Raw genomic sequence first — 13,685 nt, forward strand, 5'->3', positions numbered from 1 at the left:
AACTGCCATTCACAAATGTGCTATTCATTCCATGCCTGCCACCATGAATATGGATAGGGTGAATTCTAGAACCCATTAGACAATCTTAGCAATGATGTCACCATCGGAGGGGCTCTAGAACTCCTGCTTATTCATCCAAGACCATGTAGTGTTGAGAGGATCGAGAAAAATCAGTAGCCTTTAAGAAGCATTTCAATCACCAACTTTATGATGATGGATGTGGAGGAATCCTCCACAGCATCTGGGTTCCATCAGAGCAACATGGAGAGGAAGATGAGTGCCATGGCATGCACCATCTTCAACGAGCTCCGACTAGAAGGCAAACTCTGTGATGTAGTCATCAAGGTTAACGGGATTGAATTCAATGCCCACAAGAACATCCTCTGTAGCTGTAGTTCATACTTTAGGTCAGTGGTTCTAAGTTCTCTAGATATGAGCAGGGGGAAAAGGGAACAAGAAAAAGCATCATGCACATTTGTAAGTTTGCATGGTACTTTTGTAAGATGTTTTTAAAGGAATTTAAGGTTTGCATAAGTAGGAAGTTAAAATCTCTTAGAAAAATGTCAGTATATCTAGCAAAAAAATGCTGACTTCTGATATGAGTTGTTTCATCCAAAGTTTACTTTGTATTGTTTTAAGGAAGCATTTTATCCTATCAAAATGTCAAAAAGGATGGCACCCCATGGTGTGCAATAATTGCACTAGTGCTACACACCCTTAAAGGAGGAAAAATATTTTTGAAATTATTTTTGATTAATGCTTAGGGATCCAGCTCCCCAAAATGATTTCACTACCTCCCCGACTTATGTGCAGGTGGAAGTAGTAGTAAATTTGAATACCTCCCTACAATGTTATAGTCTGTCCACAATAGGCATTGCTTCTGTAACTACAGATCAATAGAATGTGGAACTCCATTCTCTGAGACCTTAATTCTGCAAAATTCAGAGCAGTGCAAAAAAAAAAAAACAACAACTCATACACATGATTCAGTCTTTGTGGAGCTAAATATTCTCTAAGCCATACCAAATATGTTTTCTGGCATGAGAAAAAAATGTCAACTTACTCATTTTAGTGCCAACTCAGGAATTTTGCCAAGTTGAGGCCTACTTGTTTTTCATTATTGGTTTATATCTAATAACCAACATTCTTTTTCTCAGAGCTTTGTTTACCAGTGGCTGGAACAATACTGAAAAGAAGGTATACAGCATCCCTGGTGTTTCTCCCGACATGATGAAACTGATCATTGAGTATGCGTACACCAGGACTGTAGCTATAACTGCAGACAATGTGGAGAGACTTCTGGCTGCAGCCGATCAGTTCAACATCATGGGGATAGTCAGGGCCTGCTGCGAATTCTTGAAGTCCCAGCTCTGTTTAGATAATTGCATTGGGATCTGTAAGTTCACAGACTACTACCACTGCCCTGAGCTTCGACAAAAGGCCTACATGTTCATCCTCCACAACTTTGAAGAGATGGTGAAAGTGTCTACCGAGTTCTTAGAACTCTCCGTCTATGAGCTAAGGGATATCATTGAAAAGGATGAACTCAATGTGAAACAAGAAGATGCTGTTTTTGAGGCCATTTTGAAATGGATTGCACATGACCCTGCCCGCAGGAAGCAGTACATTTCCATTTTGCTACCCAAGGTAACTTTGCTAATTCATTGCTGGTTTCTGTCCCACTATGCACCTTAATTGTTTTACTTCAGTATTTAGAACTCTGGTTCTCAATTTGGGTCAGAAGTCTGGATTTATAATTCACTGCTGATCGCAGAGTTCAAGGAAGCCCATTCTAATAGCAATGACATGCACATAGTGAAGCTATTCTTTAAAACAGCCTTCGGTATAAAGCATCTAAGAGCTGCTTGCAAAAACCAATCTCAGACCACGTCAAACAATATGAAAATAATTCAAAAACCCACAAGTAAATAATACAGTCGACTCATGTTTTAATGCAAAAATAAAGGAGGAAAAAGATCGCATAATACTGTGACAGTTTTCCAAAAGGAACCCCGCTTCAGCGGTATTACTGTACCACAGTAAAAAAAACTATTACTCATAGGTCTCAAAAAAAACCCTCTCGTGCCAACATAATCAGTGTAACAGTCCTCATAAACAAGCATTTACCTTGTATAATAATAAACTTATCTTGAAAGTGCCGTGTCAGTATATTTGGCGGGACCACACTGCTGTTTGTTTTTCTGCCGAGATTGAACAGCCGAATATACTGACACGGTACTTTCAAGATACGTTTGACTATGATTATACACGATAATTCCTTGTTTATGAGGACAGTTACATTGATGATGTTCTTAGCACGGGAGGTTTTTTTGAGACCTATGATTAATAGTTTTTTACTGTGGTACAGTAACACCGCTGAAGCGGGGTTCCTTTTGGAAAACTGTCACAGTATTATGAGGTCTTTTTCCTCTTTTATTTTTGCATAAAAACGTGAGTGTTGTTTGACTGTATTATTCACTTGTGGGTTTTTGAATTAAGAGCTGCTTGTAGACAGCAGCATGTTATCCACCTGAACAAATGAGTACTATCAACATGATCCTTTTGTTACAGCCAGCAGAATGTAACGCGCATACAAAGATTCAGAACAGTGGTGATCCTCAACTGGGTTCTCATTAGAGTTCTCCAGGTTACTGGATCAAAGACCAGTCCTGGGGATCACCAGGTAGTCAGTTTTTCAGGATATAAACAATGAAGATGCATGAGATAGCTCTGCATGCCTACTACCTCCATTACGTGTAATCTCTCATGTATATTTATTACTGTAATTTATAAATCAAGCAACTGCATTTTCAGTTTTACTACACTTTTATTTCTGCTTATGATTAACATATTCTCTTTATAGCATCTGAGTGCTCTCTGCTATCATTCTCTCTCACACCACATACATACCACTCATTTCAACTATAAACAAAGGTAATCACATGATACTAGACAATAGCTCCCCATATACAGATTAACATAAAAGATGATTCTTATCAAAATCGCTACAACACCAGCGAAATATAGTGTCACTTTCCTTCTCAAAGTTGCTAAGACGCTGGTATCATTATGTTAAGAAAACTTCAAAGACACATATTGCTTATTTGAAAGCCAGAGTTCTTAGCTTGTCTCCGTCCACTTTTTTTTTTTTTTTTGTACCCCGCACTTTTTCCCACTCATGGCAGGCTCAATGCGGCAGGCAATGGAGGGTTAAGTGACTTGCCCAGAGTCACAAGGAGCTTCCTGGGCCGGGAATCGAACTCAGTTCCCCAGGACCAAAGTCCACCACCCTAACCACTAGGCCACTCCTCTTGAACAGCAATTCTTCTAGCCTCACAGTAGGTTAACTATTAGTTACTTGTATCATGGTTCCTTCTTAGAAATTCTCTAATTGGCTCATTACATCATCTTCAGTAATGGTCAAAAATATACATTCAGCACCAGGTATATTCCAACTCGAACTCAATGCTTGCAATGCATTTCGTCAACTGGCATCTTCTGGAGTTCAACACTGAAACATAAAGTAAGCTGATACAGCACCCTGCTAAGATACTATTTAAACTTATATTTACTTTAGTTACTCACTACTACTAAAATGATATTCACTCCCATAACTTTTATCACTTAACCAGCTGCTTACACAGGATCGGCCTCACACAGGGGTCCTGGAGAAAATGGCGCTGAAAGTAGATAGAATGCTAGCACCTGCACGCATTTAAAGAAGGGGAACCATATGTGACCAATCGGTGAAGTGAACTCATAGCCCCGCCCACTCCACTCCTTTGTTGAGCCCTCAGGGTATAACTGTATCCCATTCATATATTATTCTTTGTTCTTTATTCATCATTCTTTGCAAGACATTACCAGAGACGTTTTTTTCAAATTGTAACACCACAAACCGTAATTCTGATATCGACTGATTCTGAGTCACCCAATGTTCTACTAACGGAGTGTCCATTTTAGACAACCTTATATTACTAAGGTGTTGAGCTAAGCGGTGCTTGATCTTTTTCACAGTTTGACCTACGTACCACTTACCACATGGGCAGATGATACCATATATGACCATGTCAGAGTTGCAGTCAGTTCTGCTGTGTAAGTGAAATTTACCATTAGATTGATTAGGTACATCTATGCTTTTGGTCTCCCATGCATGACGACAATATACGCACCCCATACATTTAAAATGCCCTGTGCCAGTTAATTGGACGATTTCCCTATTACTCAAGCGTGCCCCTAAGTTGCTACCCCGCGAATATGCAAACCTAGGCTTGCTCTCAAAAACCGAGGAAATACCTAGCATCTGCCAATGCTTGTTAATTATTTTTTTGATCTCAAATAGTCCAGGTTCATTGGGCAAAACGCATGTTATGGGGTTATGCTTGTCTCCATAAGCTTCTCGAGGATTCAACAACCAGTCTCTATGAGCATTATATGCCCTTTTGAAAGCTTTTCGTACAATTTTTTTAGGGTAACCCCTTTGCATAAACAGTTCTTCATATCCTCTGCCTGATCTACAAACACTTTTTTATAAAATTCAGTAAAATTGAAAATGCAGTTGCTTGATTTAAAAATTACAATATTAAGTATAGTGACTGGATTGGAATACAGGATCTCAGTTTCATTAGTTAATTATAATGTATATTTATTAGGGATAGCCCCAAAACCCACCTGACCGGTGCCCCCCCCCCCCCCCCCCCCAAAGACAGGTTTGAGCACCATTGTTCTAGGTCATGTGGTCCAAATGTCCAACACAAAAATTAAAATGTGCAACCTGCAACTTAATATTACCCAGTGGTTAGGCTGAAAGGAGGCCAAGAAAGTTCACCCTTCTGATTATTCCTCTTGTAAACCTACATGAGAACATATTTCCAAGTCATGACTTTTCTTTTCCACATGTAGCAGAACTAGGAAACTTACAGAGTAGGTCAGTGGTTCCCAAACCTGGTCCTGGAGGCACCCCAGCTAGTCAGGTTTTCAGGATATCCGCAATGAATTCATGAGATAGATTTGCATGCACTGCATCCACTGCATGCAAATCTCATGAACATTCATTGTGGGTATCCTGAAAACCTGACTGGCTGGGGTGCCTCCAGGACCAGGTTTGGGAACCACTGGAGTAGGTAATAAAATTGATCAAGGGGCTGGAATAGCTTCCTTATAAAGAAAGGGTAAACAGGTAGAGCTCATTAGCTTGAAGAAGCAGCAGCTGAGAGGGAATGTGATAAACATCTATGAAATCGTGAGAAGAGGTGGAAGACAAATAGAGAACAATTATATACCTTTTCAAATGGGTTCATGAGGGTGTCCTCTTGTTCTAGTACTAAGTGATAGCAGATTAATTTGATAGTATTTGTTTTCAGCAAATGTAAATTCAAGCTGTGGCAGTTGTTGCTGAAGAATGTAGTCAAGAAAGAGTAAATACAACTGCATTTATAAAAAGGTTTGGACAAGTTTCTGGAGGATAGCTCCATTAACAATTATTAGCCAGGTATTCTTAGGGAATTGCCACTTCTTACTTTCAGGAATTAGCAACAAGGAAGGAACCTTCTGGGTTCTTCAAAATGATTCAATTTGGTCACAGTCAGAGACAAAGACAAGATGTCGGACTCTGGACCATTGATTTTTGTTTTCATTCTTTCAACTTATACCCACCCATTGAGAAAAACAGGTTCAAAGCAGCTTAGGTGTCTAGACCAATGGTTTTCATCCAGCATGGCACCAAAACTCTTGACAGTTTCCTTAACAACATATGCATCTGCAGGTTAGCCAGGAATCAAGATACTTGAAATCCCTATAACCAATCCTTAGTTCTGCTTCCCCACTACTTTTGATCACTGTTACTACCAGCCCCAGCTGGAATTTTACAGGTCTGTGTTCCCTCTGGCAGCCAGTCAGGGGCGTAGCCAGACAACAGATTTTGGGTGGGCCTAGGCAACCATTGGGTGGGCACCAAGTGTTCTCCCCCCCCAAAAAAAAAAAAAAAAACAAATCTCAGTTGCTGGGAAAACGCTTCTTTCCACCTTGGCAGCAGGAATGCACTGAAAACTGAGCATGCGAGGTGCCGGTGTTGGGAAGAGTAGCGTTTTCATTACCATCAGGGGAAATATTCAGCTGGCGGAGCATGGGACTCCCACCAGTTACCACTAAACATGTGCTACTGTTGGGTGGGCCTGAGCCATAAATGGGTGGGCCCTGGCCCACCCAAGCCCACCTGTGGCTACACCACTGGAGTCACTACTGTTGGATCCTGCACCTAAACTTTGCTGCCACCATTCTGGGCTAGAAATGCTGCATTGTGCCTCTTGGAACCAGGAACAAAAAACAAAGGCAAGGGAAGAACCTCTACGTCAGGAAATCCAGCAAACAAGAGTAGAGGCTGACCAAAAGACGAATCCAACACTGGAGATAGTGTGAAGAAATACTTTTATTGTTGCTGATACAAAAGGACCAGACATGGTCCGTGTTTAAGCGTAATAAAACGGCTACATCAGGGGTGTGGTAATAATTCCTTGGAATACACTATGTGTGGTAGCCGTGTTAGTCCACTCTTAAAGGTTATCAATAGAAATCAAACAAAATAAAACATGGAAAAGAAAATAAGATGATACCTTTTTTATTGGACATAACTTAATCAAGAAATGTATTAAGTTATGTCCAATAAAAAAGGTATCATCTTATTTTCTTTTCCATGTTTTGTTTGATTTCTATTGATAACTATGTACTTCAAAACAGTAAAAGGTAGCGGCTCAAAGAACTGTAGTGCAACCAAGGCAGCCAAAAGCTGCAGACCCCACTGGGGAAAGCAATGTTTGCCACTTTTTTGAGCGCATGCCTTTCGGCTGCCTTGGTTGCAACTACAGTCCTTTGAGGCTCTACCTTTTACTGTTTTGAAGTACATAATGTATTCCAAGGAATGATTACCAGACCCCTGATGTAGGCTTTTTATTATGCTGAAACACAGGCCGTGTAGGGTTCTTCTGTACCAGCAACAATAAAAGTATTTCTTCACACTATCTCCAGTGTTGGATTCGTCTTTTGGTCAGCCTCTACTCCTGCTTGCTTGCATTGTGCCCCTTCTCATTCGGCAGCGATTACTACTGTCTGCCTGGTCCAGGAACAGGTCCTCTGTATCTGTGATCCACTGCTGGCTGTACAAGAGTAGAAGACCTGAGTAAACACCTCTGCTTTCTTTCTCCTTCTGCCAGTTGAGTGTGAACTTGTCTAGCATTGAATCCTATACCAAACACTGTATACTGCACATCAGTCCCAGATTTCTCTCTCATGAAATAAAAATATTAAAATTTCCATGGGAAAAACAAACAATGTAAAGGACTTTTAACCTCAATTTATTTAAAAATACCTTGTATCATTTTTAATAGTGAAGTTATGTTTAGATTCTTTTTTGTTCAGCAGTAGATTGTACTATGCCTTGCATATGAACATTGTCTGTCATATCAGAACAGAAGGTAGGTTGAGAAATCCTGGTCTACACACAGAAATTAATATAACAAATACACAAATGCTATGCTAGGTCAGATTTTTTGTAAACTTTCTTACCATCGCCTCTATTTCTAATAGCTGTCCACGATAGAATGGCCTTTGCCTGATCTAAATCCCCTTTACAAACTACCAAACAGACATGATTACATGAGTACCTTTCTGCTAAGGCTTCTAATTATTACTGTACTTGCAACTGTCATACATGCCCATTCTATTTTTAAAGAAAACAGAAGATTATGCCTTATTTCAACACCAGCTAAACACCCACCAGTCAGTATTTAGCCAGTGGTAGTGAGTGTTTTTTTAAAATACTTACTATCACCAGGTAAGTTAGACCCAGATATGCAACAACTATGGAACGCAATACCAAAAGCCGTGAATACAACATACGACCACCTGAACGTCCGGAAATTACTAAAAACTAACTTAAGGCATACCGTAACGATCCAACTTAAATGCCTTAACCCAGCAACACAACAAAACCAAAGCTCATACTGGACATAGCTTAACTCTTCCTTCTTATGATTCCCCAATGTGTCTGTCACACATGAACTTTACTTTACCACAACCTCACTTTGTATTTGGCGATCGCCTCTATGTACTATGTAAGCCACATTGAGCCTGCAAATAGGTAGGAAAATGTGGGATACAAATGTAACAAATAATAATAATAATACTGGCATGAAATATCCAGCCTTGACCAGACTGAAGCAAGTTACTGGTACTTATACTAGTCTCAGTGGATATTCAGCTGGGCACCTGCATAAGTGTTTCTGGTCAGGTTTCTCCTCCCCCCCCCCCCCCCCAATCTAAATCTGATCCCTCCTCCTCAAGATCAAAGGGCCATCCCCCCCCAAACCAACCCTCCTCCCCCCAGAACCTTTTAGCTCCCAACGGCCCCCCCCCCCCTCAACATGAGCTGTAGGAACCCCCTGGGCTTATCTTTCAAATCCATGGTGGTTTAGGGGATCATTGGGGCAGGAATGAGTCCCATTTGCTCTTGCCTATCATGGCTCCTTACGCAAAATGGTTGTCACAACCGCTAGTGGCAGTCTCATTGTTCTAGCAAGTAGAATGAATGTGGACAGGTCAAAGTGAATCAAACATTTTTTCACTTATTCAAAAAGTACAAAGACCAGGGGACACTCAATGAAATAACATGGAAATACTTTTAAAACAAATAGGAGGAAATGGCCACTGTTGGAAGCAGGATACTGGGCTAGACTATTAGTCTATATTTCTTATGTTCTGCTACTTGAAGATCATACCGTGTTTCCCCGAAAATAAGACACTGTCTTATATTAATTTTTGCCCCCAAAAATGCGCTAGGTCTTATTTTCGGGGGAGGCCTTATATCTACCAATTCAGGAAAACCTCTACTAGGTCTTATTTTCGGGGGATGTCTTACTTTCGGGGAAACAGGGTACCCTGTTTCCCCGAAAGTAAGACATCCCCCGAAAATAAGACCTAGTAGAGGTTTTCCTGAATTGGTAGATATAAGGCCTCCCCCGAAAGTAAGACCTAGCAAATTTTTTGTTTGAAAGCAGGGCCACCGAGAGCCGGACAAGGCAGCCCCCCCCTACCCGAGGTCGCTGGCCCCCCACCCTCCCTCCGTCGCTCCCGGAACTAACCTTAAAGGTCTCCTTTCACCTTCGCAGCAGCAGGGCAGACCTCTCCTTCCTTCCGTGCCCCGCCCTCGCGGACATTACGTCAGGTGAGGGCGGGGCACGGAAGGAAGGAGTGGCCTGCCCTGCTGCTGCTTGCTGCGAAGGTGAACGGAGGCGTTTAAGGTTAGTTCCGGGAGCGTCGGAGGGTGGGCGGGCCAACCCCGATGTTTCCCCGAAAAATAAGACAGCCCCTGAAAATAAGACCTAGCACATTTTTGGGGGCAAAAATTAATATAAGACAGTGTCTTATTTTCGGGGAAACACGGTAGCAGCCATTTTGCATATGGGGATTGCTCCGGCCCCAATGACCCCTAGGCTACTTTGAATTTGAAAGGCAGGCCTGAGGGATCCTTATGCTGGGGGAAGGATTCTGTTGTTCTGGGGGGGGGAGGGGGGGGAGGGGCAGAGGAGTATCCTGGAGAGGAGCGATATCACATTGGATTGGCCAGAAGAGAGGGAGATCTGTGCACACCATTACCGTTACCCAGAAGCTAAACAGTTCCCGGTTGATATTTAACACTGGTACCTGCATAGCTAAACAACCAAAGTTAGGACAACCTTTTATGTGGTCTTATTCAGTTGCTCATTATGCTGGTACCCACATTAACTCTCAGCTACTCCCCATCTCTGCCCCTGTAATGCCCCTTTCTTGCATAGCTTTGATATAGCCAGTTAGTACTGATTTTCAGTGGCACTGCCTGGTAAGTGCAGCCGAATATCGACAACTAGCCTGCAGAGTTCAATTTAAATAAGCAAGGAGTCTCTACTGTCCCACTTCAAATCACTTTGAATACTGGGGGCCCCAGTTCTTTCATAATTTTGAATATTACTCCCAAAAACTTTTCAGATACAACTGTGGGATCCCCCATGCTGCAAGTAAAAAGGGCATTAAGGACTGGTACATAAGAACATAAAAGAGAAGCCATACTGGGTCAGAACAATGGTCCATCTAGCCCAGTATCCTGTTTTCCAAACAGTGGCTAAGCCAAGTCACAAGTACCTGGCAAAAACTCAAATCATGGCCAACATTCCATGCTACAAATCCCAGGGCAAGCAGTTGCTTCCCCAGGTCTGTGTCAATAGCAGACTTGGGACTTTTCCTCCAGGAATTTGTCCAAACCTTTTTAAAACCCAGATATGCTAACCATTGTTACCACATCCTCCAACAAACCAAAATTGCACACAATATTCAAGGTGCAGGCTCAACATGGATTGATACAGAGATATTATGATATTGTTTTATTCTTTATTCCTTTCTTAATAACTGCCAACACTGTTTGACCACCTCTCCACACTAAGAAGATTTCAATGTACAGTGGTGGAAATAAGTATTTGATCCCTTGCTGATTTTGTAAGTTTGCCCACTGACAAAGACATGAGCAGCCCATAATTGAAGGGTAGGTTATTGGTAACAGTGAGAGATAGCACATCACAAATTAAATCCGGAAAATCACATTGTGGAAAGTATATGAATTTATTTGCATTCTGCAGAGGGAAATAAGTATTTGATCCCCCACCAACCAGTAAGAGATCTGGCCCCTACAGACCAGGTAGATGCTCCAAATCAACTCGTTACCTGCATGACAGACAGCTGTCGGCAATGGTCACCTGTATGAAAGACACCTGTCCACAGACTCAGTGAATCAGTCAGACTCTAACCTCTACAAAATGGCCAAGAGCAAGGAGCTGTCTAAGGATGTCAGGGACAAGATCATACACCTGCACAAGGCTGGAATGGGCTACAAAACCATCAGTAAGACGCTGGGCGAGAAGGAGACAACTGTTGGTGCCATAGTAAGAAAATGGAAGTACAAAATGACTGTCAATCGACAAAGATCTGGGGCTCCACGCAAAATCTCACCTCGTGGGGTATCCTTGATCATGAGGAAGGTTAGAAATCAGCCTACAACTACAAGGGGGGAACTTGTCAATGATCTCAAGGCAGCTGGGACCACTGTCACCACGAAAACCATTGGTAACACATTACGACATAATGGATTGCAATCCTGCAGTGCCCGCAAGGTCCCCCTGCTCCGGAAGGCACATGTGACGGCCCGTCTGAAGTTTGCCAGTGAACACCTGGATGATGCTGAGAGTGATTGGGAGAAGGTGCTGTGGTCAGATGAGACAAAAATTGAGCTCTTTGGCATGAACTCAACTCGCCGTGTTTGGAGGAAGAGAAATGCTGCCTATGACCCAAAGAACACCGTCCCCACTGTCAAGCATGGAGGTGGAAATGTTATGTTTTGGGGGTGTTTCTCTGCTAAGGGCACAGGACTACTTCACCGCATCAATGGGAGAATGGATGGGGCCATGTACCGTACAATTCTGAGTGACAACCTCCTTCCCTCCGCCAGGGCCTTAAAAATGGGTCGTGGCTGGGTCTTCCAGCACGACAATGACCCAAAACATACAGCCAAGGCAACAAAGGAGTGGCTCAGGAAGAAGCACATTAGGGTCATGGAGTGGCCTAGCCAGTCACCAGACCTTAATCCCATTGAAAACTTATGGAGGGAGCTGAAGCTGCGAGTTGCCAAGCGACAGCCCAGAACTCTTAATGATTTAGAGATGATCTGCAAAGAGGAGTGGACCAAAATTCCTCCTGACATGTGTGCAAACCTCATCATCAACTACAGAAGACGTCTGACCGCTGTGCTTGCCAACAAGGGTTTTGCCACCAAGTATTAGGTCTTGTTTGCCAGAGGGATTAAATACTTATTTCCCTCTGCAGAATGCAAATAAATTCATATACTTTCCACAATGTGATTTTCCGGATTTAATTTGTGATGTGCTATCTCTCACTGTTACCAATAACCTACCCTTCAATTATGGGCTGCTCATGTCTTTGTCAGTGGGCAAACTTACAAAATCAGCAAGGGATCAAATACTTATTTCCACCACTGTACAGTCCATGATGACACCTACATTTTTTTTCCTCAGTGGTGACAACGTGGCACCTACCATCATGCAGCTATAATTTTGGCTATTTTTCCCAAAATGCATCTCCTTGCACTTGTCCACATCAAATTTCATCTACCATTTGGATGCACAGTCTTCTAGACTACCAGGATTCTTCTGCAATTCCACATAATTAACAACTTTCAATAGCTGTGTCATCTGCAAATCTGATCACTTTACTCACCGTTCCCATTTATAGATCATTTATAAATGTTTAAAAAAAAAACAACACTGGTCCCAATACAGATTATGGCACTTCACTAGCCTTCCCTTCCTCTGTTTTCCATCTTTTAACAAGTTCCTGATTTATAAATAGACCAATGCCTCCTATCCCATGGCCTTTTAATTTTCTCAGGAGCCTCTCATGAAGGACTTTGTCAAAAACTTTCCTTCAAAAAGATATAGCATATTAGTGAGGCAAGACATCCCTTGCCTGAATTTATGTTGACTCTGTCCCATTAAACCATGTTTCTCTATGTTCAATAATTTGTTCTTTATAGTTCTACAAATTTTGTCCACCCCGAGCTTAGGCTTACAGGTATGTAGTTTCCTGGATCACACCTGGATCCCTTTTAATTAGCTTTATACTGGCTACCTTCCAATCTTCAGGTACCATGGGTGATTTAATAGCAGGTTACAGATTACCAATAGTAGATGTGCAGTTTCTTTTTTTAGTTCTTTCAGTACCCTTGGGTATATGCCATCCAATCTAGGTGTTTTGCTGTTTAACTTGTGAACCTGAAGGTGTAATCAACCAAATTGACAAAGATTTGTTTCACTTTCTCCATATCATCACCCTTAAATACCTTTTCAGGCATAGGTAGCTCCCTTACATTTTCCTCAGTAAAGTGCTTTGAAAATGAGCCCCTTAGTTTGTCCGCTGTGGCCTTGCCCTCTCCAAGTGCTCCTTTTACTCCTTGATGATCTAATGGTCCAACTGACTCCCTCACAAGCTTTCTGCTTCTAATATACCTGAAAAAGGTTTTGCTGTGCATTTTTGTCTTTACGGCACACTTCTTTTCAAATTTGCTTTTAGTTTTGTCAGTGCTTTGCATCTCACTTGCTAGTGCTTATGAAGGTTCCTGTTTTCTTCATTTAGATCCTTTTCACATTATTGGAAAAGTGTTCTTTTGGTTCTAAAAGGCTCTTTAACGTCACCTTTTAACTGTTCAAGCTGTTGTGTTGTCTTTCTTTTTTTTTTTTTTGATACATGGACTACGTCATCTACTATGTTACTACTAGTAAAAAAGGCCCGTTTCTGTATAAAATGAAACAGGCGCTAGCAAGGTTCCCCCCCTCCCCCGTCTCTCCCTGTGTCCCCTCCGAGTTGTATGCGGTCCTCCCTTCCCTCTGTTCGTAGACAGGAGTGGAGATAAAGCTATGTAGTGCAGTGTAAGCAAGGAAGGCAATTTGGTTAATCTCTGTTTCCCCTGCCCCGTGCGGCCATCATCGCCATACACTCAAAAGAAAGCAAACCTGTGAGGTGCTGCATCCACGTTGTCGTTGAGGTGTTGGCGGGATGGCATGAGTGTAAGTCCCTCCGTTGCACCCTCCGAC

The 13,685-nt window shown here is 42.1% G+C and overlaps 1 protein-coding gene across 1 annotated transcript in view; it reads left to right on the plus strand.

The window, feature by feature from the left end:
* Positions 1-210: 210 nt before the first annotated feature.
* KLHL10 (kelch like family member 10) overlaps positions 211-13,685 on the plus strand; it is a 29,676-nt gene continuing 16,201 nt past the window's right edge. The window contains exons 1-2 of the mRNA XM_030221185.1: positions 211-407; positions 1,158-1,647. Coding sequence (XP_030077045.1) covers positions 211-407; positions 1,158-1,647 — 687 coding nt within the window. The remainder of the gene's footprint in view (positions 408-1,157; positions 1,648-13,685) is intronic.

Source organism: Microcaecilia unicolor, chromosome 12, assembly GCF_901765095.1.
Source record: "Microcaecilia unicolor chromosome 12, aMicUni1.1, whole genome shotgun sequence".
Taxonomy (NCBI): domain Eukaryota; kingdom Metazoa; phylum Chordata; class Amphibia; order Gymnophiona; family Siphonopidae; genus Microcaecilia; species Microcaecilia unicolor.